This window comes from Gymnogyps californianus, chromosome 1, assembly GCF_018139145.2.
Source record: "Gymnogyps californianus isolate 813 chromosome 1, ASM1813914v2, whole genome shotgun sequence".
Lineage (NCBI taxonomy): Eukaryota > Metazoa > Chordata > Aves > Accipitriformes > Cathartidae > Gymnogyps > Gymnogyps californianus.
Window position 1 is genome coordinate 217,800,329 of NC_059471.1, and position 27,754 is coordinate 217,828,082.

The 27,754-nt window shown below is 50.6% G+C and overlaps 1 protein-coding gene across 1 annotated transcript; it reads right to left on the reverse strand.

Annotated features, from left to right (window-relative positions):
• Window positions 1-284: 284 nt before the first annotated feature.
• Window positions 285-26,027, reverse strand: STRIP2 (striatin interacting protein 2; the record flags this gene model as incomplete). Its single annotated transcript, XM_050906585.1, has 21 exons — window positions 285-2,446; window positions 4,626-4,830; window positions 5,224-5,328; window positions 8,779-8,845; window positions 10,963-11,063; window positions 13,138-13,264; window positions 13,807-13,904; window positions 15,157-15,231; window positions 15,528-15,599; window positions 17,496-17,559; window positions 18,219-18,284; window positions 19,629-19,852; window positions 21,091-21,276; window positions 21,624-21,751; window positions 21,869-21,975; window positions 22,089-22,157; window positions 22,569-22,689; window positions 22,886-23,020; window positions 23,124-23,198; window positions 24,226-24,295; window positions 25,905-26,027. Coding segments are annotated over 21 exons (2,469 nt in total), but the record flags the coding sequence as incomplete, so codon positions are not given.
• Between the last annotated feature and the right edge of the window lie 1,727 nt (window positions 26,028-27,754).

The window sequence follows — 27,754 nt, forward strand, 5'->3', positions numbered from 1 at the left end:
TGTTAATTTATTTGTGTTTATTTCATCTTTAGTTTATTTACTACCAGTAGGCTCTAGGGAACAAAGGGAAATGCTCGGTGCCATATTTTAGAAAGGGAGCTAAAGTACAGATGCTGAAATGACTTGTCCAGAGCTACAGAGCTCTCCCAGTTCTGAGATCCCTAAAGACAGCACCATGCTTCCATTATAGATTGTATGTCTGTTTTTCATGCCTTACTGCTGGAGAGGCTTTATTTATTTTTAAACAACTTTTTACTTTTTGACAAGCACAAACACTGTGAAGACATCTACAGCCCAGGAGTTCTATAGATACATCAGAATAGAACATCCAAAGTATGTCAGACAGAAGGCCTTTCCTCAGCAGAGAGAGAGTGGATAGGGGCCGGGGTGAGAGCTGAGTTAATAGGTTGGTTTGTGGGGGATGTTTTTGTCCTTTAAAACCAAAAAAAGCAGCAAAGGAAGCATTTAAATTAAGGCGCAGGAAGAAAAAAGCTTAAGTGTATATGCTTTAAAAGTTGCTCTGGTTTATTTTGAACAAAGCATATTTTAAAAGGTGAGCAGGTTTACTAATGCTGTTTCTATGAAAAGCGCCTTTTACAAACCCCATTAAGGAAACATTCTCAGTTTAATTCCACAGCAATAAGCACAAATCCTGTCATAACAACTACTTGTGGTTTTATCACTTGTGTGCTTGATGTATCGATAACAGTATGGCCTATGTGCTTGCCTGCACTATATGAACACATGCTTCCTTGACAAAAGCCGAACTCCTGCTTTCATGGGGAGCTTAGATCCAGGATTCCCTGTGCTGGACTAATAAAATTTTGTAGAGAAAGATTATAGTTTGCAGGCTCCATCATAATACTAAAGAAAGTACTGTGAAGCCCAACCTGCCTTTTCAGTGCAGCCCTCAGGTGGCACCGTTGGCCGAGGAGAAGGGACTGTCACCCTGCGTGGTACCAAGGGCTGAGATTCATTCAGCAGGTCAGCCCACAAGGGTTTCCACCCTGCCTTCAGCTGCCATCCTCATGCAACGCAGCTTTACCCAAGTGCAGCGTTTGCATGGACCTTATAGAAAATTTACAGCTCAATATGCTATTCATTATGAAAGTTATGGACCACAGTGCCTGCTCTTTTCCTCATATGATGGCAATAAATTGTCTACCAAAGCACTTTTCCTCCCCACTTTCAGACTTGGCACAAACATCCCCCAAATAACCAAAAATCTGTGTACAAATTAGGTTATTTAATGTGGCATTTACTGTTTCCTCCAGGGTTAGAAGAGCTAAAGAAAGCTATCTGCACTAATTATCCTTCAAAAACAATCAGGTGGAGAGAAATGTGGCAATCAACCTTCTCTACAGCTCTAAACACTGCACAGCTTACCCATCATTTTACTCTAATACAAATGGTAAGTGAACGGAGTGGTGGAGGGAAGTGGAACGGTGAAAAGGTAATGGATTACTGTTCTTGGTGAACAACGCAAAAATTGTCAGTTGTGGAAGCAAGCCTGGGTAAGCTGGGCTGTCTAATCCCAGCAGCAGCAATGCCAGCCCAGGGCCAAGAGGTAACGTTGTCTCCTTTGGCCAAGTCAACCTGCCACCTCTGATCGCGACTGTCACAGACAGTGCCACGTATTTCTTATTTTCAGCTTCATTAGCAAAGCAGGACAGCTTGTTCGTGGCAGTAGGGTGTTTGAAGCACATTATCGGACAGCCATAACTGAATAAATGAAAACAAATTGGGCACAGCGTGGGGCATTCGGGAGAGATGAAAACCTTTCACAGTTGAGATACTCTTAGAACAAAGTTACAGGCGTGAACCAAGCTAAGAGACAGACCTGGACTCTGAGCTCTCGTACACTGGTGTCAATCTGCAGTAAAGACCAGATAAGCTCACTCTTGACACTGCCACTAGCATGGCACTGGAACCTGGTCCGTGGCCTCTGTGCAGGTCCGTTGATAGCGTATGGTCTCCAAGAAGTCACAGGAAAGGGATGACCTCCAAAAAGATGGCAGTTGCACACTCGGGGGTGTCTGGGTAGATACAAAGAGGCTTGGTCTCTGTGGAAAGACTGTAATTTTTTTCCAGCTGTGCTTAAGAACACCCAGGTCCAAAATAATCTTCCTTTCCTCAGCCTGTAGCACCTTGAGTCCTTATTGAGGTGGGACCAGGGGCCCGTGAAGGTGTCGCTCTCACTGGTAGTGCAGCAGCTCCTCCCAGCGAATGGGCTGGGAAAACACCTCCCGCTCCAGCCAGAGTTCGTAGGAGTAGTGGAAGTCCTCGGGGAGCTCCAGCCGCTGTCCCAGCACGCTCTGCAGGCAGTTGTCCACCGGCGCAAACTCTGAGTCTTGAGGTTTGTCGTATCTCCGGCTGTTGAAGGCTTCGATGTTGGCTCTCAGTGTGCATTCTTCAGCCTGGAAATCCCATGGTCTGGCATCGATATCTACATTGAAGAAGAACCAAGACCAAAGTATTGTGGAAAAAATAACTCTGGTAAGGTTTGAGCAAAAGAAAGGATGAAGATTTTACAGCAACCACATGCCTGAATTGACCAGAGTATTAGCCAGTCAGTTATTCCTAATTATTATTCCTAATCAATTCCCATTATGTATGCATTTTAACTTAAGGTATTTAAATGAAATATGTTAAAATCACTTGTAAATTAAGCAGAGTCAGAAAACTTCCTATAGAAATGCCATTATTTCTGCTCTTCAGTGTGCTTTAAGGACTCTCTAGAATTACCAAGCTCCTGCTTTTTTCAGAAAGGCCCCACCACTTTTACTGAAAATCTCCACAGATGTCTGAAGGAGAGATCAAGATTAAATGCATATAGCTAAAACCTGGCAAGCTTATTATGAGCTTCCGAAAACAAAGGTTTTTTAAATTTGGACAAATTTAACTATGAATGATGTTGAAATTCTAATAACTGGCTGTAATAACCACAATATTTTAAACGTGTAATATTATGTAAACATGTAACATGAAAAAAAAAAAAGTATTTTGAAAGTTGACCTTTATGAGCACTAAATCGATATGAAATAGCCATTCGCTCCATAAAGGTTCGGTAAATTCATTGGCAAAGCTCAGCAGTGCTCAAGGGAGGGAAAGGTCCGAGCTGAATATCAACCCAGATATACAAAGATAAAAATAATCACTCCAGGAAAAACCCTTCCAGATTGTGTCTCTGAAAGCCAAGTGCTTCCCTGGCAAACCGTCCAGGTCAAGATGCAGTCTCTGCTGAGTAGTGAATTGTGCAATCGAGTGTTGCATTATGTTGCTGATTAACTCTTTTGGGGGAAGTGGGACACACACCCCAATTTATCCTTTGCGTCTGTCTTAAAATTGCATTATTCTCAATATTGCCATGTAAATTCAGTTGTTACAGCAAACCCTTGCTCCAGGGCAGGTGACGTAGGTGGTCTTCTCCTGCTGTTTTGGTGCATGTAGTGCTCAAGCTATTTAAGTCACCCAAGGCAGGCAGTATCCCATAGCTGTATCCCATTAGTGGCATAAAGAAGTTCTGCTGCCATATTCAATCCCACAGGGAACAATCAGCATGCTGAGAAAGGCAGCGACAGGACAGAAATCCTGGTAAAAGAAAGTAAGTCCCCAGTCTTCCCCAGCCTTCCTGCCCTTTGGTTTTTGGCGGAACTCCACTAGCCCTAAAGTGAAATTAAAAATAGCGAGGCTAGTTTTTCGTTCTTCTGAATTAATGTCATAGTGGTATCATGACTATCAAAAGCATACAAGTCTTCAAAAAATAGATTATATCTTTTACAGTTGAACACCCTAATATGATTATAATGCCTTTCTCCCTTGTAAAAAAGTTAAGATGTTAGGCTTTGACTTCTTGCCCTGTTTTATTTTGAAACAGGAATGCTACCCAATTTTTCTACTTAATCCTCATTAAAAAGAAGATACATGCAGAGCAAAAATTTAGGACTGTGTTATTAAGGCAAAAAGATATTTTAATACTTTTCTCTTCTTGTCCTAAGCTTGGGTCAGTTGTTGCAGCAACTGAGTGTACTTACAATGAAATAAAAGTATGTGGTCTGATGCATCCCATGGATTAGTACATGAGAAACATCAGAAGCTTCATGACATCCCTCAAAAAATACGGATTTAGACTACATAAGAGCTGTTTAAACAGACTGGCACATCTAGTCTGTGCTTCAGCTTAAGGATTCAGAGTATCTGCACCGCTGGGATGTAACTGCTGTTGTTTCTCAGGTGTGAGCTGCAGAGCTATCAGTCAGATTTTCACTCCATGGCCATCCTAAGCACGCACGTTTGGTGCGGATACCAGGACAATTTAGTAGCTTGATGGCAAAAGTGATTTGGGAATGCCAAAGTGCAGGCCTGGGCTTGCTGGGAACTCTGTGTTGGAGACACGAGCTCACCATGTCCCAGCCTGATCTGATTATTCCCACCTTTCCTCATGCAATCAATTTGTTCCCTCCTGATGGTGCCGAACGGTGCCTTAAAGCTTCTGAAAAAATCCCCAATACTGACCCAGACAAGTTTATGGGATCCTAACAGGTCATAGGGCGAACCATGTCAAACCCCCTGCGAGCCGATTTCAACTCCGCACGCAGAGAGAATGCTTCCCTGGCACTACTCACCGTTGCCGTAAGCCCAGTCATCGTTCATGCGGTGCCGCACCTTCTGGTAAATGGCAGACATGGTTTTCATGTTGCTCTTTCTCCACTGGCGCCCCAGGTATTTGGTCTGGATTTTCAACAGCTTGAGGACATACAGCTGCATCATGGCCTGCTTCACCTTCAGAGCCCGTTTCAGTATTGGGGCTGACTTAAAGACTACCAGCATCTGTCAGGAAATCAACACAAATTAATGCAACGTGTTCAAGAAAGCCACACAAGTACTGTCTGTGCAGCTTTGGGCGCTAACGCCTGGGCCATGTACGGTACAAACCCCAAGCAGGTAGAACAGGAGTGTTCAACGTAACCAAAACTTGCTGCAGGGGGCTTGAGGGTCATAGAAATAAGTATTATTTACAGAAGGAAAAGTATTTCTGCATTTAAGGCTCAGTCTGTGAAAGAAAAATGGGCAGCTTATGAAGCAGCAGAAGCCCCAGCACTGCCAGAAGAAACCCTCAGCAGGAAGGCTGGGCTGAAGCCTGCAGCGCAGAGCCGGGGACACACTCGAGGTGCAACACTGGCAGCCCACGGCAGGTCTCGGAGAGACGGGACATCACCTTACCATTGTCCTTGAGTGTTTCCACTTGGTCAGCTTGTTGAGGATCCTCAGCAAGTTAATGCAGGAGAATAAATTTCTCCAGCAGAACTGGTTGTTGTCTCCGGCTTCCTGCAAAGCAGACAAGGAAAAGCGTAACCGTAACGGCAGCATTCAACAGCGCTGCCACAGAGAGATCCTTGTCCAGAAAGTCTTTATTTTTACTATCTTCACGAGTCTTATTTCCAATGGAGCGTGAGCAGCGGAGCTACCTCCTCACTTGGGTTATCATCATGCTGCTGACAAGCCAACGGATTCTGGGGAAAACCGTTCTGAAAGACTCAGATGTAATCAGCGTTTTAATTTGCATTTAGGTTTAGAGTAAGAGCTAAGATACATCACATTATTCCGTCACGGGAAATATATATTGCGGTAGACTTGTGTTTGTTGTTTACAGTCAGAGAGCAAATTACAGCCTAGTGATCACCACTTAGAGAACAGTTTTTGTTAATTATATAAATTAATTCATAAATTACCACATGCTTGGAGGACATATTACAGACAAATAAAAGGAAATCGCATAACAACGCAGGATGACAAACAGCAGCATTTGTATCAGGAGGACAAGACTTTTCTGTAACAAAGATCCCCTCCAGCTTCAGTGCAGCTGATATATTATTTTAAATATTAGCTAAATGTAAGCACCCCCGGCTCCAGCTTGCATAAATATTGCCTGTGGCACATTTGAGCAGTAATTCCACCACTACAGTAACTTGCTTTATGTTTGAACAGACTGAGCACAGCAGAAGTGTCCCACAAATAACCTGTTTGGGGATGAGAGTGGAAACAAGTGCTGCTTAATTTATAAACCACTTACAGCAAGCTACAGCCTTAACAACTCATGGCAAAAACTGCAGCCTGGTGCACGATCCAGGTTCTGGGCATCCTCAGGAGGAGTTTGGGGACGACCCCAGGGAGCCCCTTCTGTCAGAATGTCTAATCCAGCTTTGAAACTAGATTTACCCAAGAAAACCCCGCCAGCATAATACCTTTGTTCTTAAAAGCAACCACCAAACTATCGTTTGAGTAAGCTGGTAAAATGCTATTGTACGTATAATTTTTAGAGGCCAACAAGAAAGTGCTTCTGACTTATTTTATTTAATTCTGGGATTTGGTAAAAGCCACTCTGAGCAAATGCACTTTTCTGCCCATAGAGGCGACGTCTGTGCTGGAGGCTCCTGCGCACCCAGCCAAGCTTGCACAGCAGAACACAGAGGTGGGATGTCACCGAGATGTCACCGAGGCTCTCGCGGATGCTGCGTGCAGCTCTGGGGGTACCAGCTCAGGAGCAGTGCCCGTGCGGTTTCATATCGGCGCCCAGTCCTCATCTGCTCCCTCTGCACCAAGCAGCTTTTCCAAAAAGACCCCAGTAGAATAAGGGCCATTTCATAGGCAGCTGGATTTATTTGTGTCACCAATCTGATGTTGTCTCTATAGCTTCAAGTAAATGAGAGTCTTTCCATCAGGTTTACGGAAGGAGGGAACAGGCTAAACAGATTTTAATCCCCCTTTTACCCCCGTCTCCTGTTACCCTCCCCATGGCACCACGACACAGTGCAGCAGGGTCCTCTGCAGCCCTCTGCCCAAACACGAGGAGCTGGAGGGGAGCGAGAGCTCCGTCACAGGAGAGGGGAGACCAGGACCGGCAAGAAATCAAAGAGCCTGTTCCACAACAGGATGGGTGAAGCCCTCACTACCTCGCCGGGACTGCAGCCACTCCTGATTTACACCATGTGCGGACAGCAGTTACCCCACAGCCAAAGGGCCCCTCCTCTGCAGGCAGCACTGCTGAACTCGTCCTGGTTTTCTATGGAAGTAAACCAAACACACACGATCCTGTGTTCAACCCACTGAAAACATAATCATCTGTTATATCCGCTACGAAATGTGTTACCGCTGGGATGTTAAAATCAGTGCATCAGAGTATTAAAGAAAAAGCTAAAAAACCACATAAAATGTTGGCTGAAGAAACATAAATACATGCACAAGCGTATGCCTCAAGTACCAGGGCATGTTTAATTTCTATTAAATCCTTACATTCATGGATATCCTCCCAAAGATGAACACACATGATAAAATTCAAGCTGGTTTCTGCATATTTTCTAATTAAATTAGTCTCCCGTGAGGCTAACATCCATGTCTGCTGGAGGAAAGCGATGAGGCACCGTCATTTAATGCAACAGCTCCCAAACTAGGGACCAAACCTTACTGGGAAAGGGTAACTGGGAATATTTTCCCTGAAAAAGTGCAGTCTTCTCCTACAGCCATAAAGCTTAGCGTGAGCGTAAGGATTAGCATGAGCCATCGGAGCGCTCAGCGACGTGTCACTAGATGTCCCCATCGGGCCAGGATACGGTCGGTGGGAGCCTGGCAGGGCTGGATGGGCACCCAGCCTGGCCAGGACACCCAGCCTTCAGCAAGTAGCCCATGGACCAGCACAAAACAGGGGACTGATCCCGTTGATAAGGAGGGAGGCGATGCTCAGGAGCCATCACCCCGAGCAGGCACCCAAAAGGAGGCAAGAAGCACTGGCAGAAAGGCACGTGGGACAGCGGTGGAGGACCGAGCCAGCACGCCGGCCACGCGTGATGATCCCACACCCACCTGTGCGCGCTCCACAGCAGGTTTTTGTATAAATTTGATCTGGCATAATCAACTCACGGCAGGAATTTGCATCGCAGTGGCACATCAGAAATGCTGTAGCTACAGATCCAATAAAATCAGTTTGACTGTCCTGGCTGACCACAGCCTTGGAGGGATTAATGAGAAACTCTGGCTTGTAGAAACTAGGGAAAATCTTTCACTTTAATCATTTTAACCTTTACACAGTTAAGGAAAACAACATAGGCTTAAGATTTTAGCAGCCAGGCAACATGAGATCATCCCTGCCCGGACTGGTTTTGGTCAGGCTCCTTCTTAATGATTCCTGCATCATTTATGGTCTCTCTTCCCTCTGATCCTCCTCCCTGTTAACCCCAAAGCTTGCCCCTGCTCTGTGCCCTGTCCAAGTCCAACCTGCTCTGCATTTGAATTATTGCAGTTATGAACCTGCCAGCATTAATGTCTTATCTGTAGTCCGTATATTCACACAGCCCATCGCGCTGGCCGGTCTCCATAATACTTAGGCTCCTCTCCGTAGGGAATTTGGTTCATTCCTTAATCTACTGGCATCTTAAGAAATGCAAGTGCTCAGAGCAATTTAAACCTGGGAGGCAACAGCCTCTGGGCAAATCCTTTTTAAAAGCAGGCTCTCTTGTTTGGAGAAGCGAAAGGGAAAACTCTAAAACCAACTATTTTTATAGGGTGCACAACGCCAGCAGTGCCTCCTCCCCACCTCCCCATAGCTGATAGCGAGTCAGAATAGCGATGGGAGGAATTTTCAAGTGTGGAGGGGAAAAAAAGTCTGATTTTGGAAAGGTTGGGGGTACAGAAAAAGAAGACAGAAAAAAGAAAACAAAAATCCTTCCTCACCCTCTTGCATACAGCAATACTGGTCACAATGACCCTTTCTGTGCTGCTTACCAGGCTTTCTGCAGTGAGCTCGGGCAAATCATAGACTGTACAGTGCGGATAATCCAGGACGGAAATGCTGTGGAAAACAGGAAAGAAGGAACTCGTTAAGAACCAGGTAAATATGAAAGCAACTTTTTAAGATGATCTACGTGATTATGCCCAGCAATCTGTAACGTCTTCCTTCCCTGTGCCTGGGGTTTGAATTGCAATGGCAGCGCTGCCTTATGCAGCAAGTAGTTTGGATGGGCAGCAATCCCATCTCCAGCGAGCCACGTTGGGCACGTGAACCAGCCCGCAGCCGGTGCTGCGCGGACGTGCCTCCCTCCTGCACTTCCGACTGCACAGACGGCATCCAAATGGGCTCCCAGCCTCACCGCTGCCTCGCGTCTCAGCTTAATGGAGCACGTCGATTCCTCCTGGCTCCGAAGCACATCCTGAGTGCATTAATACGGACTTGAAGGATTTGGATCCATTAAGACATGACAGATTAGTTATTCATATGCATATTTTAAAAGAGGAAAAAAAAAACCAAAACAGATCTTAGGTTAAAATGGAGACATCTGATTACCAGCAAGAAAATTCACAACGAGGGCATCAGGTCTTTCGAAGCCCTCCAGGCCTATTGCCTTTGTAAAAGTAGCTAATAAAAAAGTGTATATACATATATATATGTGTGTGTGTGTGTGTGTGTATATATATATAAAATGTATGTATACATACACAGACACACTGATGCTATCTGTGCCCTGAGGCGTGCACCATTCTAAAATGAAGCGTGCACTATCACACAGCTTCAGTTCTTGTGTTCCCTCTTGTTTGCTATTTTTTGTTTTTAAATTCAGCAGCTGAGCAACAAGCTGACTTGTGATGATCACTGAGTCAGAGGCAATCCAGGACGAAGACCCAAGGTCGGGAGATCCCCTAAAACAGGCTTCATTTAAAGTGTTTGGCCCAGGATAGGCTTGTCTGAACACAAGGACAGATGCTCCTCGCTGGCTCCTACCCATCATAACCCTAAAACTGGAAGTGCCATGCAGATACAAGCAAGAGAACTCAGAGGGAGCCAGCTCAGGACCAGGAGCCCCACGGCTCATTTGCTGCCAGTCGTCATTGTACTGGCATCACTTCTGATATTTCCCGTTGTAGCACCGCTGGACTCGGGTCCACACATCTGAACATGACAAAATCCCGCGATCCTTTTTGCAGGGCAGTGCCTGACGTTGTTCGCCGCTATCTGACAAATGGGTACTGGGCTGGGCAGAAAAGCTAAGCCTCCCTGGAGCATCCAGCTGCAAACCCCACCTCATTTCACAAGAGCGTATCCTGCCTTTGAAACCTCCATCAGAAAGCAGAGGAGAGAGCTAAGTGCTCCTGGGCTACATTTCCTCCTCACTTAGGTGCCTTTGAAGCACAGGACCAAAAGTGGAAATGTTTATCAGCAAGAGAATTAATATATTACGTTCTATTTTTTCATGCGAGCCTTCTCACACACACACAACCATACTGTGCAGGAGACAGACCAACTTACACACGTGGCTCGAGCAACAAAAAGAGCATCAAAAAGCAACAAAAAGGATCTTTTCATCGTTCCAACAGCAACATCCCCTGCGGTGCTCCCCTCCGAACAGGGAAATCCTACCCAGTCCTAATGAGTTGTGAAAGAGTTGTGCTCTTTCCGTTCTTATGCTGACTTGCAGTAGTCCAGCCAGTCCCTATACAGACTCAAAACGGGGCTAGTGTCTTTCTCAAACCAGAAGTAAAAGGCAGTGACCACTATGCAAAACCTGAAGAAGTCAGGAAAGCTGAATTATAGCTATAAAAAGTGGAAAAGACCTAGAAGACCTCACCCATCTAGCCTTTTTGAAGCTGTGGCCCACAGATGCCCAGTGGCACTGGACTGCTTTCCAGGAGTCCATGTAAAGATGAAAACAAGCCTACTGTCAGCAAGGGAGACAGGTCTACGTGTATTTTAGTAGTCCAGTGAGAGACTGGAAACCCCCCATCCAGCCCGCCTCATTAAGCAGAAGGGATTTGCTCCCCTCCTGTGTATTCCTGTAGTGGAGAGCATACTGCCCCAAAGCCATGCTAGGGACCAGAGGTCACTTGGTCCCACCACATATTCATGTGTTAGGGTTTCTCATGCACAAAGCCTCCCTGCTCCATCATCTCTCTCTTCCCCAGAAGTGGCTGTACCTGTTTTTGGCAGTGATATAAGACATGATGTTTTGGTTGAAGAACTTCAGGATCAGCGGGATGCAGTTGGCAAACACCAAATGTTGGGACACGTACTCAAACTGAGGAAGAGAAGTGAAATGGATCAACGTTAACTGGAACAACCGGGAGCATCATCTGGGAATGGAAACCCATTTCCAGCCAAAAGCAAAGCAGTCTCAATGGTTTGCTCTAGACACCTCGCAGACCATCTTCCCCTTGCAGAAGTCTGCTGTATAAGGCTCGCATCATATACAGCAACTCTATGGAAAACTCTATTTGCCATAGAGTGGGCACACAAACTTTATGGCAGTAGTTTAGGAATAGCTGCACCTAGTGACTGCAGTGTAGCTTTTCAAGATAAAAATCTGTGGCAAAACAGTATATGGGGAAGAGGGAAGGAGATGTAGCTATTATATGAGAAAATACAATAATTCCTATTGCTGTCACATGCTAACCCCAGTCCCTTTTCAAATTTCAACTGAAAAAAGTACCCTTACCTTCATACATGCTTTTAATTTCCCTCCCCCTCTAAACATTAAATGGTCTGGGTATGTACAGCTGCACAATACAACAAATCTCTACTGTCCTCTTGTCGAAACCAGGACACCTCTAAAGAGACAGACACAAATAGCAGCAATATCCCATCCTGTCCTACCCATGCCTCTCACTAACCTGCCATCAACATCCCAAATTTGAGACTGAAGAAACAGTTTGTTCCTACACGTCTCGTCTCAGCCTGGTACAAGCTATCAACACTCGGTACGCCACCGATGACACCGCCACCGTTATTTGCGAGTGAGTAATCAGCAGTCCCCGCTAGCCAGGATCTGAGATGCTCTCACTGCTTTGAAATGCAGCTGCCAGTGGCAAGTATGTAATATAGGATCTGACCGAAGATAATCCTGAACTGCAATAAATTGATGGCGTTTCTCTCTTGGCGTAATAAATGCCAAATCTGGACAGAACCGAGACAAAAAAACCATGACCTGTGTTGGTGTGCAGGTCCGTGCGGTTGCTGCCGCACTGACGCAGCAGCCGGCGAGCACAGGGTGACCCCCAGCAGAGCCTGGACCAGCCATGCTCTCCGTTACCCTCCACTGCTTTCTGGACGCATCATCTCAGCCCCTGCAGTGGTTTTCGGGGTGCTACCTGAGACCAGCTCCGGCACTGAAAGACATTATGATGGCTCACTCAAAATCAGACACAAAAGCAGAATCGGGGGGGAAACCCCCACAGCTTTCTCCAGACTTAGCACCAGACTGCAAGGGTCCTCTTGCCACGGAGGAAGAAATGAGAGGAGCCATTTTGGGGGTGAAGCCAGAAAAATTAGTGAAGGGACGTGGGGGGACCCACAACAAATGTAGGATTGTAAAAATGTAGGGTTTTGTTTCATTTTATCCAATCCAATATATGGATTTATATTTATCCTCAGATAAATATCAGTGGGCTTCATAACACAGATGGATTTGTACCATGCTGAAACCTTTAGAAGAAAAAAAAATTACAAAACATTAATTGTTTGACTTGCAGAATGGGTGGAGAACTGGGCCCACGCCACAGCTCAAATCAGTCCTCGGTCTTTTTTTAACCAAGGAAAGCCCTCATGCGGGTGCAGTTCGATTCACGCCATGCAGATGAAACAAAAATCAGATTGCATCTAGGACCCAGACCTCCAGGCTCTGTTGAAACTGGAGCCCCAAGAACTTGATCCTGCCGAGGGACAGAGGACCAGATTAGTTGACCTCATGAGGTCCTACCCTGCACTATTTCTGGTCATTGGAAATGAGACAGAGCAAAAGAGGGTCTTTTCTAACCCCCATCCCTTCCCCCTTCTGCCAGGGAGGCTCATGCTATCTCCTAAATTTTAAACTGATGAGCCACAGCATGAAATTTTTCCAGAAGTCTGAAAACTCCTTCCACGTGAGTGGAAACGATCCTGTCAAAACACAGTCAGAGATATATTGCAGGCAGGTTATCCCTGCCTGAGTAACCCTATACAAATCCTGGCCCGGGGCTAGGGTTCCCCGCTATGGAAAAGCGATCTGCAGCTCCTCATGGAAACGCTTCCTAGAGAGGTCTTTTAGGAGAGGGTCTATGAGGACACACCGGCTTCAAGACCAGCTTGGCAATGGCCGACCCCTTCTCTACGCTCACCTGGTAGATGTGGTTCAGCTTGAAGTGCTTGAGGAGCAGCAGCAGCAAAGCCGAGATGCTCTTCACGATGATCTCTTTGTGTCTGTTCACGTCAATCCCCAGTTTCATGCTCTGAAGAACAGTGATGCTGGGTTGGAGGGAAAGAAGACAACAGCACAGTGGGTATGGGAGCAAGGAGGACTAAGGGACTGTTAAGTTCATATTCATCTGGACAGGCTCTACAAAAACAGGGACCTTCACTTCCCCCTGGGACTCCCATTTCCATCCTCTCCTGCCTGGTGACACCAAAGTGCATTAAAAAAAGGAAAAAAAAAGCTGATTACCCTCCGACAGCAATCCTGAGGGAGTGGTATGAAGGACACCTGCCATATGCTCACGTGTCTTTATGATTTGTGTCAATTAGCATGATTTTATGATTTGTGTCACTTAGCTAGCAGAGCACAGTGGCTGCCGACTGCGCTCGAATTGCTACGCTCCTGAAAAGCCGGCATCGCTCTTCCTTGGCTTTCACCCCTCTGCCCTGGTGGCAACAGTAGCTTGCACCTATCCAAAGAGATGTCCCCAAATCTGGAGCCCTCCGAACCTATTGGCAAACCCCAACTCTCCTGCTCGGTCCAAGACTTTGTGGCAAAGCTGGGAGGGTTGGTGGCCACCTTGTCAGGGACTTACGGCATCTCTTCAGGCAACACGTCTGCCAGGATATTGATGGAGTCAGTCTTGGCTTTGGAGGTGGGCGCTGCAGCAAGGAGGATCTTCAGCAAAGCTATCTGCAGAAGAGGGCAGGCGTGGAGGGATGATCCCAGGAAGGGGCATTCCTTCCTTCTCCTGCAATTGCTGAAACTGGACAACTTCAAGCCAACTCTATAGGGTTTCACCAGCCCAAGCTCCACTCACCGTGATGGACTGACTATGCCAAGGCTCAGCCTCTCCTTTTATACCCTGGACAGACAGGCCAAGCGTGGGGAGCACAGCAGCTCTGTTTTAGCCTTAACTTAAGGCATCATGAGCACCTGAGCTCTAGTAATATGGATAAAATAATGCAAGGGACACCTGGAGCTTAATGCATTTAAATCTGTGTTTGTCTCTCCCTACAGACAGAGTGCACATGACCCAATTAGCATCTTAGAATCAAAGAATCACAGAACAGTTTGGGTTGGAAGGGACCTTAAAGATCATCTAGTTCCAACCCCCCTGCCATGGGCAGGGATACCTTCCACTAGATCAGGTTGCTCAGAGCCCCATCCAACCCGGCAACATAGCTGAATTTCAGGACACGCATTGTATTCCTCCGGGAATCTCTTGGGACCATGGGAAGGCTGCAAGGGATGTCCCTGTACGGAAGGTCATAACCTACAGACTCGCCACAGTTTGAACAGCGGTTGAGAGCACAGCCAGGTTGGCAGAGACCTGAAGGCATTGCCACCTTGTTTGCTGAGCTACGTAAAGCACGATGATGGTTTAGTTTGGTTCCTGGCCCAGCAAGCCATCACGCTTGGAGATCAGCACGATATTGCAATGGAAAGTTAATCTCAGCAAGAAGGACAAAGGCTCAAGGGACCAGTGAAGTCTGTAGGTTGCTTCTTGAGGTCAGAAGTGAAGATGCCCGCATCAGTGTGCAACGACTTGCTGGTAAATACTACAGCTCACACAGCTCAAGAGATGACATGGGGCCATCCCTGACTGGTTCCCCTCAGTGTCTGGAAGGCAGGAGCCAGTTCTGAGCTCCCACCAATGTGGAGGACTTTGTTCCTTGTTCCCAATCCTCTGCGCACATCCTACTTTCAACCACTGACCTGTCTCCAACCATTTGACCGTGCCCCTGGGTATCTACACCCCTTGATCCTCTGAATCCCTCCTCTTGGACTGTACTTTCCACCCAACTCTGCTCTGGATTCCCACAAAAATCTCACCATTCAAGTCCGGAACACACCCCAGCAGCCCCATGCTGAGCTCTGCAGCTCACAGATGGGCACCATTCCCCACTCAAAAGCTCTTCACTTTTAAGACACACAGGCTTACCATATACTGGGGGAGATTGTACAACATTGCTCGATACAAGATCTCACAAGGGGTTTCTTGGACTTCCTCTTCCCCCTAGCACAGAGAAACATTAGAAACAAGCGAAAATTAAGTATTTCCAGTCCACACACTTGAGATATGTCAGTCACCTCCATAAAACCCAGCTTGAGGACTTAATGATGGACATAGTTGCATGCTGACTGGAGGAAGCTCAGGCCTTTCTCCACTGCTACATTTGATCAAGATATGGACTTCTAGAATAAAGAGCATCCAAGCTGTGTCCTAAGGATCACGGAGATTGTATGGATTTCTACGACACCTTGGAAATCTTCCACATGTCTATCTAGTGATGGGGTGCAGCAACTTCTTACCAGAGACATGGGGCACTTCTCCAGCTCCTCCTCATTCTTGATCTGGATGTCTGAGATGGAAACGTACTTGTGCTGGCAAAATACACAGACAAGAGGCAGAGCAATATCACAACTGAAGGATGAAACACAAGTCAGCGATGACAACAGTTGCCAATTTCAGTAATACCCGAGTTAGGTGTGTAGGTCACAGCACATAAAAACTGATCTTTGTGTGGGACATCCCTCTGTCCCTGAAGCCCCTCACACATCATGCCTTTGATTACTTCCACCTACTCCTTCTAGGATCTCTCTGTAAGTAAATGGAGAGGGACAATCGCCTCCAAAAGGCAATCCAGACCTTAGATAGGGTCAGTTGGCCTCTAGAGGTGTCTCACTCCATGTGGAGCACTGCAGGAGCCAAGGCTGGTCGTGCTTCCCCTTGGGAACAGCACAAGTCGGGGCATTTATGTCCAAACCCAACTTTGGAAGTCTGTCACCTTCAAACCACAACGTGGCAAATGCTCTCCAGGATGCAGCAATGTTAACACTGTTAAGGGAAATGTCACTGCCTGAGCATTCACACACCAATCAAGGAGTCGCGCACACACCACCCGAGACTTTAACTGCTCGGACCCGAGTCCCTTCGCAGCGGGCGACTCCAGTGAGCCGATGGGTGCCCCTTTCGAATCCTCACACACACACACACACTCACCCTCAGGCGCTTCTTCTTCCCTCAGGCTCGACCCTAGGTTCCCTGAAGCAGAATCTCTAATCAAGGCCTTCAAAATAAAAAGCGTAATTTAGTCTATCTATGGTGCACAAATTCAGACAGCTCCAGTTGGGTGCCTCTGGACAGGGACCCCAAAAACTAAAGTCCCTGGGCAATTAATGCCCTTACAATCTAAATTCCTGCCCCTCACACCATAGTCTAGTCCAATAGTAATACTCAAGTCTGGGGTCGTCTTCTCTCTCATTGGGTCCTTTTTCTCATCTCTAGGCGGGTTCTTTCTCTTTCCTGTTTTTTTTAGGCTAGTTGTACTATGTCTCCTTTTCCTGGCTCAAACTGGCTCTGGGGCTTTCCGAATCTTCTTATTCCTCCAATCAGGGAATAGGTCAACGTCAAGCAAAAGCATTAAGCAAGCCACGAGTTCTGCTTTATCATGAACGACTACTTTAAAGCAGCTAAACAAAGTCCTTAAAGCCCTCCAAAACATATTAACAGCTTCTATAACTTATATACGTTCCTGTGCTACTATAGCCTCACAATCTTAACCCATTATTGCCATGCACTGTTTACATCTCGTTCGGGTGTGTACATGCTCATGTAGCTCAGCTTTGCCACCTTCCACACCACCACCTCGGATAAAGGGAAAGTCCAAGTGCTGGACAATCTACTTGGAATTGCAGTGTGGACTCAGTTTTCCATTTTTTGCCCCAATTCCTGCAAGAAGCTCCAGAAGCCTTTCCTGTGACAACTAACAAGAATGGACCCTCTTAATCCCTCCAGTAACTGTGTTTCAGCCGGTTAGACATGAGGATCCCACACCGCATGTGGTGGATATCCAGCCCCTCTCAAGCTGTTCAGACCTTGACTGGATTTATCAGATTGACTTCCCAAGGCAGAGAGAGCAAGAGCTCCGACCGAAGGCGTTGCTGTACATCAGCTGAAGAGGAGCAGAAGACTAAACTCACATGAAACATTTACTGTGAGCTGAGAGCATACATCTGAGGAACTTGAAACTCGTTGTAAATGCTGTATCACAAAGTTTATGAGACTTGATGCCCTGCAATCCCCCTATGGCCCTGGTGATCTTGGCCAAAGATTTCCCCACTTCCATGAGATCCCCATGGGTTCGATCCCACCTCAGAGCACCTGCTGAGTGCGAGGGAGCAAAAATAGCAAGGGATGAGTCAGACAAGCTGACTGCTGCTCAGCAAGGCTTTCTGGGCTGCTTCATCCAAGTGCTGTGCATGGAGCCACCATCTTACCTGCTTCAGTGTCTTCACGCTTTCATGGATGGGCCGTGGTAGCCCTATCAGGGTTTCGGTGTCTCTGGGGGGGATGAAAGAAGGTAAGTACGAGGCTGGGAAGAAGATCTGGGTTTAACACTTCCATGTCACACGAGGGAAAAGAGGGAGCCTGTAGTCTACTGAATCTACTGAACGCATCCCAGATGGGTCAGGAATTGGGAGGGGTGTTGGCGTGAGCTGCCCACCCTCCCACCTCCTCCCCAGCAAAGCCTGCACAAGAGAGGGGAGACATCGAGGCGAAGAACCGGGGTGAAATCAGGTCTCTGCGTGGAGCCAGCTTGAGCCCAGCACCGCACCTACAAATGAATATACCCTGCTGGGCCTGTGCCAGGATGACTCTGCACCCACAGCTTGATTTATTCATGAACTGGGTAATTCGCTGTGCATACCAGATTGTCCAAACTCCCTCCTGCATCAAACCAGTCTCTGGCTTGGGCCAGGGGTCTGATTTTTAATAGAAAGAGGTCCTTGGAGACCAGCATCTCCAAGAACATGTTTTTATAATGCCGAGTGCACTGCTGCAGCCCCAGCGAAATCCAGCGCTGTGCCGCATTGTCCTGAGCATGCCTTAGGCTGGTTGAGTTGAGAAAACCTAAGCTCTGTGGATACCTCCCACCAGTTAAACTGCACTGATGGGAGCTATGAGACAGACTTTGTTGGACCTACACACGCAACACTCACTGTCCCAGCGTGAATCCGATGAATTTGTTCCTGCTTGCTTCCAGGAAATGCTCGATGTCTTTCTGTCTGATGGAGCAGCAGAGAAAGAAAAACAGGGAGAAGGTTGGAAAATAGACATATACCAGATCACAGCCTACATTGCTCAGAAAGGACAGCAGCGTGGGACCAGCAAGAACCTTTGAGCTTTCTAGGATTGATTTCTAGAGGTCTTAATAGCAGCGGGCTAAAGCCACCATTGCTCTCGCTGGCTGGGAGCAACATGAACCAAAACCATTTGTATTTGCTGTGCAACTCCATGGGAGTGTGCAAATAAATGGAGAGGAGTTCTCTATGACCAGCACCTTTTTATCCACCTTCTGTGCTCCTAGCACATGCATCTTCAAGTAGCATCTGCTTGCTCTGAGCGAACAAATGTTGTCTCCGCAGTCTGGCGGAGCACGTGCTGCTCCGAGAGAGCAAGCTGACATCTTGTCTACCTTGGGCATCTTTCATGAGAACTGGTCAGGGTCTCAGCACTACAAGTAGGACATGAACTGTGAGCCAAGGCTCTCACAAGCAGAAAGAAACCCAGCTGGATTTCCAGGCACCAGCCAAGAAAAACAACGATCTTTTGATTTCGAAGCTGAGAGCATTAAGTTATGTGGAATACCACGGCACCGCAGGTGCGGAGACCCACGTGAGAAACCAGTTCTTGCCGTGCCCCTGTGAGGAGTGCTCTGCATAGACACACTTAACCCTGTCACTGCTCCCACATCGAAAAGATCTATTTGCTCCTGTGATTTAAAGATACTGGATTAAATCAAGGCTTCAGAACAAAAGCAAAAAAACTCGCATGGATTAGAGGGAAGGGGACAGAGGATTTCACCCTCTTTTCCTAATCCTTCCCCTATATCACATGTAGCAGAACTGGTCTTAGGAAGGGAAGGCACCAACTTCTTTATCCTCAGATGTTTTTCTCCAATTTCTCACCTTAGAGCAAGGCCATTCAAGAAGGCTTCATCTGGCAACACAAGAGTCCCACTCAAAAAGCAAGAGGCGATGTCATTAACCAGTTCCCAAGAAGATTAGTCTAGGACCCTGCCCTACCGAGATCCATTGGTGCCGGTTGGGAAAGCTGACCCTGCTCCCACAGTGCTCCAGCACAAGCCTCCTTCCCAGTACAACCTGGCTTGTCCAAAATGGGATTACCACTTATTGCCCAAGCTTGGCCATGCTTGGTTTGTAAAGCCTGGGGAAGGGCTCAGCTAAACCCAGCCCAGAAAGGACCAACTGAGACAAAAAAAGAACTGGAGTCACTTCAGTTCAACTTGCCAGAGGCCAACAAACTTGCCACAGACTGACGTTCAGCCTGCAATGAACTCCAGGACAGGTAGGACTGGGGAGGATGGCAATGAAACCAGATGGATTTACCTGACTTTGGGGGCCCAGGGGAGCCCTTTGGGGAACGACACCCTTTCGATAGGTGGGCGCTGAGCAGGCATCGCAGGGATAATCGCATCCCGCTCCATCAGGTCCAGTTCCCCCTCGATCCCGCTGTCCACATCATCGTTCTCCTCTTCGTCGACTCCTGCTTCATCATTCTTGAAGGGGTCTCTCTCGTTGTAGATATCCAAACTGTCTTGCTTCACCAGGGGCTGCAGCAAAAGGGGAAGGAGAAATTCAAGTCACTCTGTGGATTTCATTTCCCTCCCAGCCGCCAGCACCAGACCTCTCCATCCTGGAAGGATCAAGCTCCCAGATGTTCCTCAGGTGAGGATTTGCTTCCTAGCTGTTGCTACCAGAGCCTGGACAAGGAACAGCCCCCTCTGTACCTCTAACCTTGCTGCTCTAGGAGGTGTGACCCCATTTTCCATCTCAACTTTTGGAGCTACCATCTGACATCTCTCCCCTAGCAAAAGAGGCGTTTTCATCCTTGGACCGTAACACAGCAACTCCATGAGTGGAGCTAAAAAAAGACGAGCTTGCTGTGAGCAGTTTGCTCCTCAGTGCTTATCAGCCCTTTGCCATAGGGTCAGGATGTCCTCTCGCTTCCTCCGGATCAAGTGCAGGGCTGATCTGCCGCAACTGAAAATGGATGGAAAACTGAACATGAGCTAGCAGTGTGAGCTCGCAGCCCAGAAAGCCAACCGTATCCTGGGCTGCATCAAAAGTAGTGTGGCCAGCAGGTCGAGGAAGGTGATGCTCCCCCTCTACTCTGCTCTGGTGAGACCCCACCTGCAGTACTGCGTCCAGCTCTGGGGCCCCCAGCATAGGAAAGACACGGACCTGTTGGAGCGGGTCCAGAGGAGGCCACAGAAATGATCAGAGGGCTGGAGCACCTCTCCTGTGAGAAAAGGCTGAGAGAGTTGGGATTGTTCAGCCTGGAGAAGAGAAGGCTCTGGGGAGACCTTATTGCGGCCTTTCAGTGGGGCCTTAAAGGGGGCTTATAAGAAAGATGGGGACAGACATTTTAGCAGGGCCTGAAGCAATAGGACAAGGGGTAATGCTTTTAAACTGAAAGAGGGCGGATTTAGATTAGATGTAAGGAAGAAATTTTTTACGATGAGGGTGGTGAGGCACTGGCACAGGTTGCCCAGAGAGGTTGTGGATGTCCCATCCCTGGAAGTGTTCAAGGCCAGGTTGGATAGGGCTCTGAGCAACCTGATCGAGTTGAAGATGTCCCTGCTCATGGCAGGCAGAGTTGGACTAGATGACCTTTAAAGGTCTCTTCCAACCCAAACCATTCTGTGATTCTGTGAAACTGGAAAACACAGGAGCACTTGGGGGGAAAAGGAAACACGCTCCGGAGCACAGCCTGGCTCCTTGAACAGATGATGGTCCCCATTGGAAAAGCATCCTGGGCCATGCGCCAGGAGGATGAGCCCGCTCGTACCCTCCGGCTGCGGTGACCACGCTTCTGCTGCTGCTGCTCCATGAGCTCGATGGAGTAGGTGGGAGGCGAGGCGGCGCGCATGCTGCGCATCACCTGGATGCTGTCCTCCGGCAAGGGCGGCAGCCCCAGCTCCTCCCGCTTCCTCACCTTCATCGCCTGCAGGGCTTCAAATCCACCCAGCGTGAACTAGGGACCAACAAGAGAGGTGAGAAAGTGGGGAGCAGACATCCTACCTGGACTGCATAGCTCTTCTGGGCTTCCAGGGGAGCAGAAGTTTGAGGCCATCAAACTGGAGAGGTGAGGATGAAGACACCACGTCACTGGTTCATTCTCCAGACTTCTCCCCCACCCCACATCCTCTGCATGGCTCAGCCCACCCTCGTCCCAGAAGAAACTGTTTGCCTCGTGTCAGCTTCCTGTGCCATCCTAAATAACCGCATTATGGTTGGATTGAATAGTGGGGAACATCCAGGCTGCATCAGCACTATTCCCAAAATGACCGGTTTCTGGAAAAAGGAAGGGTTTGCACCCACCAGAAGCACCTTCCAGAGCAGGAGGAGGACCTTCTTCATGGGGAAGTGTGGAGCGTGGCCACTGCAGAACTTGGTCACCATCGTGAAGAGCAGAAGAGCAAACGGCTCTTCAGTGTGCACGGGGAAACCTGGTGGAGAGAGCGACCAGGAGCAGGTTCAGAGCAGATCTCCCATCCCTGAGGTCTCCCCACTGGTCCAGCACGATGAAGGGACTTCGTTAGGGCACAATGAACTTTGTGGCTCACTCAGCTCCATCCTGAAGGTCTCCCGGCAGGTTTTCCACTCGGGGGGTTCCATCTCCTGCTCCACACGGATGTTCTCCACCATCAGGTACATGACACTGAGCAGCACCCTGCCGGGATAGCACGGCAGGCAGGTGACGCTGCCAGCCAGAGGCCACTTTGTCCCCAGAGGCTGTCCCACAGCCTCCACCCAACGTGCTAGCGGGGGGCAGAGGGGAGGTACCTGAGCTCCGTGCTGTCGGCCAGCGAGATGGCCGGCTTCCTCAGGGCGCTGCTGCAGGCCTGGCTGTTGCTGCGGGGAAGGGGACGAGCTCAGCGCCAGCCACTGGGCGCGGGCTGCTCCTCGCCCTGACACCCAGCCTACGTCTGCAGCGGTGGAAACACCGTGCTGGGGGAAGTGCTGTGGCTGCGGCACCTCCCTGGTCCTCGGTGAGGAGGAGGAGGAAGGAGAAAGAAGAGGGCGAGAAGGATGGGGAGAAAGAAGATGAAGAGGAGGAGGGTGAGGAGGATGGAAGAAGAGGGCGAGGAGGATGGGGAGAAAGAAGATGAAGAGGAGGAGGGTGAAGAGGATGGAAGAAGAGGGCAAGGAGGATGGGGAGAAAGAAGATGAAGAAAAGGAGGGTGCGGAGGGCAAGGAGAAAGAATAAGATGAAGAAGAGGACAAGGATGGTGAGGAGGGTGAGGGCAGCGCGGGTCCTCTCACTCAATCTCCATGTTGAGGAGCTCCAGGAAGGCGGTGAAGGTTCCCAGCTGGTACAGGAGGAAGCTGTTGTGCCGAGACCAGTGCAGGACATCACCTTCATTATCGCAGTCTCCGAAGACGCCTGGAGAGGCCCAAAGGGAGGCACTGGTTAGGGGGGAGCTGTCTTTGAACCCCTGGAGCACACGGAACCATCCCGGGAAGGAGCTTCACTGCAGCGCCCTGGCACAACCCCAAGAGAAGGCTTCTCCCAAGCCCCCGTGCCGAAGTCAGGCAGCGGATAAGCGGCCGCATCCAGACACGGGGGATGTGGTCCTTACCCTGTGCCAGGTAGAGGATGGCCCGTGCCACTTTGAGCCGCTTGTCCCTGTTGACCACCTCCAGCCCATCCAGCAGGCGCATGATGTAGGCCTTCTGCTGAGCCCCATCCAGCTCCAGCCACCTCCTGCCCTGCACTGGAAAGGGGACACGACAACCAGCTGGGTGTCTCCCCGGGGGTCCCACTCTCACCCAGGGGGGCTGCCCCGAGCCCCGGGGTGCTGAGCCCAGAGCTGGTACCTTGAGCGTGAAAATCCTCCTCGAAGCATCTCCTGTTGGTGCTGAGCTCGGGCTCCTCGGTGTAGCTGTACAGCTCTGATGGAGAAAGGGGTCAGCAGGGACCTGGAGGAGTTTCACCCTCCTCCTCATTGCCAAATTCCTTGTGGGACTCTGAAGCATCCCTACGCACCCGAGGAGAGATGGGGCAGAGACCTAAACTTATCCCTGAGCTCTTCTGCAGCTCCAAGGGGTGTCTTGGGGCCACCCAATGCTACCAAATTCATCATTTTCATCCCCGTGTCCCACGCTCCTGCCCACAGCGACAGTGCTTGAGCTGCATTTGCAATTTCGTAGGGTTTTTTTGGGGGGGTCATTTTCCATCCCAGTTAAGGCAGTTTGCAAAGGGAGGGACCGCAGGAGCACCCGGGCAAGACCTGCACTGATTTCACACCCAGCAGCTCGGACATTTTGGGACCTGCAAATAGGGGCTGGACTTGGAGGGACACGATGTTGTGCCTGTTCCTATATAATTTCTAGCTGTTCCTATATAATTCCTATAGTCCTACGGGGCTGAGCAGCACCGTGGAGGACTGAAACGGTCCTGCAAGGGAGGAGGAAGGATCCCTCGAAGAAAAAATGTGCTTTAGCCAAGCCAGCTCGTGCAGCTGAGACACACAGAGCTAAAAATAGCCCCTTAGCTGGTCGAGATATGCTTGGGACCCTGAGGCTTACGGGGCAGAAGCAGCCGGAGTCACCGCATGGCAGGAAGATCTGGGACGAGGACTCGACCCATCATGACACCCGTGAAAACGGGTGACACTTCCCATCCTGGGCTGTGCCACCGGGCACGCCACCCGTCCTCCCACCCCCTGCACGCCCGTCATCGTGTCCCGGATAATTTGGAGCACGGGGTAATCCCCGTGCCCCCGCGCGTCCCTTTTGCTCATCCCCAGGGAGCGAGTGGATCTCTATTAATAAATCCCTCTTGCTCTATTACCGCAAGGATGATACCACTCGATATCCATCCCCCATCCCGCTCGCCCGACTCCCCAAGGGATTTATTTTTTTCCCTCCTCGGCGGGCACCTATTAATAGCAACGCAGCACCCAAACGCCACTTTTACCTGCTAACTCGGCGCCGTGGCCGTCAGCATCCCCGTATTCGAACTCCAGGTTGGGGCAATCCACCGAGCCCTGCGGAGAGCGGGTTGGGGTTAGCGAGGGGGCTGGCGCATCCCCATGGATATTTCGGGAGGCAGGACGGCTGCCAGCGCTCTCAGCCTTTGCATTAAAGCTCCTGCAGCCCGCCGGAGCAGTGACTCGTGCACGGATGATCTTGACACGGGTCTCCAGGGCTTGAGTGGGACGTCCGCATGAGGCTACTTAAAATACAGTGCAAATTTGGAAGGCGAGTTTAAAAATAGCATTTCTCAAGTCCCAGGGAAAGCAGAGGCAGGACCTAAAGTGCCAGTGAATATTTGATGCATTTCAGAGCCCCACATATGCTTAAAAACAAAGTCTGGGGCTGGTTTGAAGCAAAAGTGCCCGGGGGGATGCAAACCCCCCGTGCTCTGTCCTTAGCATCCCAGATCCGACAGTTTTCGGGGCCAGGCTTTGCCCTTTTGAAGCCCGTAGGGTCGTGGATCTCTCCCCTCCTACCCTGCGGATGAGGAACTGGAGCATGAAACTTTGCCGGAGGATTACGGCGGGGCAGGGAGCGGGCGGCCACAGCCAGACGACCCAACGCTGGCATCGCGCCGCTGTGCCCTGGGAAGGGAACACATGAATGGATAATCAACTAAATTAACATAATTTCTCATTCTGAGTCCCAGCATCCCTTCTCGGCAGCCGGGCTGGAACCGATGCGCATCATCACGATTAATATTGATGATCCCGGAGGATGTGCGGCTCCGGGCTGAGCCCGACTTGCTCAGAAACGCTGGTTTCTCACCCAATTTTTGCAGCCAAGCCGGCGGGGCGGTTCGGGGAGCTAAAGCCGACGAGGAATTTGGCGAAGCGCGTGCAGCGCTAATCCGCTCGGTGAGGCCGAGCCAGAGGAGAAAAGCAAACCCCAAACTCACGGGCAGGAATCAGGGGCCACGACTTGGGCACCGTCCCCCCGGGGGAGGAGGGACCCCTTTTGGGTCAGCCATCCCCAGGGAGCTCCTCGACCCCCAGCTCCTTGGCGGGGAAGCGAGGTCTTCCCGTCCTCTGCTCACGGGGGTCTCGTGGTGGCCGGGGACATCAGTCCCGGGCTTGATCCTGGTGACCTGAGCCCGGTCCTGCTTCCCCAGCCTGGCACCCATGAAGCCAGATGGGCGCAGCCGGGGCAGAGCAGCGGTGGAGGTGCAGCCCGGGGGGGTTAGTGGTTACGTTATTTGGGCAGGAGGGGTGAAGGGTGGTGGAGGGGACTGCAGCTCCCTGACCCTGGTGAGGTGGGGGGGGTAAGTGGGTGCCTGGAGGGTGTGGGGGAGCACAGGGCCCAGCTGGGACCCCAAAACCCTGCTGCCAGCTCTGGGAGTGGGGGTGTCAGTGCCGGGGTAGGCTCCTTGGTGACCTCCACTCCGGACTGGGCACCCCCACCCCCGCAGGACCCCACAAACCCCCAGGGCGGGGGGGGGGGGGGCACCCCCAGGACTGAGACACCCCCCCCCAACCCTGGATCGGGCTCCTTCCAACCGCGGCCCCGCAGGAACCCAAACCCCTGGGGCAGGGACCCCCCACCCCCCCCCCCCGCCTTCGAGCAGCGGCCAGAAGGAGCCCCGGGGAGGGGGGGGTGATACTGCCGCCCCCCGCTCATTACCTCGGACTCCTTCCGCTGGCTCCTGAAGAGCTCCCGGCTCTTGGGCTGGGGCTGGGGCTGCGCCGGGGGCTGGGGCTGGGGCTGGGGCTGGGGCTGGGCCGGCCGAGCCCTGCCCGGGGCCGGGGCCGGGGCCGGGGCCGGGGCCGGGGCCGGGGCCGGGGCCGCGCCGCCCGCCGCCTCCATGCGCTGCGCCCCTCTGCAGCGCCGCCGAGCACGTGTGGGCCGGGCACCGCGCCCCGCCCCGGCCCCGCCTCCGCCGCGTCCATTGGTCCGTCGCTCCTTGGGGCGGGGCCGGAGGACACACCCCCGCTTCGCCATTGGGCAGGGGGGCGGGGCCAGAAGGGCCTTGGAGTGGGGAGGGGCGTCCCTGGGGGGGTCCCCGGGGAGGGGGGGGGTGATGGGGACGGGGGGGTCCGCGGGATAATGGGGTGCAGGGACGGGGGGTTTGGGGTAACCCAGTGGGTGTCGGGGGACTTGGGGGGGTGCAGGGGCGTGGGGTACCCTCGCGATGGTGGGTGCTGGGAACAGGGGGTGCTGGGGGCTCCATGGGGTGTGCCTGGAGGTGACAGGTTTTGGGGGGGGCATGGGGTGCCCCAGGGTTGATGAGGTGCCCCTGGGGATTCTGGGAGCAAGAAATGTTGGGGAGGGGAGGTTATGGGGTGTCCCTAGGGCTGCTGGTAACAGGGGTGTCCCTGGGGGTGCTGTAGAGGATATGGGGTGTCCCTAGGGGTGATGGGTTGGGGTAGCAGGGGGGTGCTGGGCACAGTTGGAGGTGCCCGTCGGGCTAATGGGGGTGCGGGTGGGTGGCCATGGGGGTGCAGGGTGGCTCGGTCCTGCTGGCACCTGGGGGGGCTGCAGCTGCCCCACTGCAAGCAGGGGCCAAGAGTCCCCGTCCCCGAGGCACCCCCCAGCATCATCCGTTGAGTCAGGTTGTCCAAACCCCCGGTACCACAATTTTGGTGAAAAGCAGCTCCTGGCGGCCTGGAAACCAGGGGTGGGAGAGACCGGGACCTCGCCTCCCCGCTCCTCTCCTCCCTCCCTCTCCACCCAATACGGGGCCAGGGGGGACAGTTGTTTTTAGGGGTGACCACGCAGGGTGGTGCTGGACACCCCGTCTTGGTGCCGTTCGTGTCCAGCGTCATTCCCCAGCCGCTGGAAAAACAAAGTCTTTAGGTCGGTATTTCCCTCCGCCACCTCGGCAGCATTGGCAGCTCTGCAGCAGGGAGGTGACGGATCGGGAGCAAAAGAGATAACGGGATTTTTCCGGCACCCCTCAGCCCGCTTTCCCCAAGGACACATCGGCAGCAAGAGCCAAAACAGCCGCCCGGAGCCCAGACAGCCGCGGCTGCCCCAAGGACACACGGCTGCCGGAGCAGCTTTCCCAGCCGGGTTTTATACGGCAGTGGCGGGAGCTCGGGGCTACGGCATGGCACCGGGTTTGGGGACGACCTCCCCATCCCCACCCCAGGGCATCACCATCCCTCACCTCCTCGTTGTGCCTCCCCCAGCCCAAAAAATTCCCCATCTGCTCCCGCCAGTCCCAAAGACGCTCCGGAGAAGCTGAGTTTTCCAATGTTTTATTTGTGTTTTGAGATTACAGAGTCTTTATTGCTGATCTAATACAATCACTCAGACATTAATATTTAAAACATCCTTTTGAAAATGTTACGTTTGCAAAGTTTTCATTTCCTCACTGCAGGCTGATGACAGGTTTTGTCTTATTATTTCTAAAGTTCAGAACAGATTTAATTTCCTTAAACAATTTTGCTGGTGTTACCTAAATCTCCTTTTTCCTAATTCTTTAAAAATGTGTTACATTAAAAAAAAAAAAACAAACAACCCATTACACG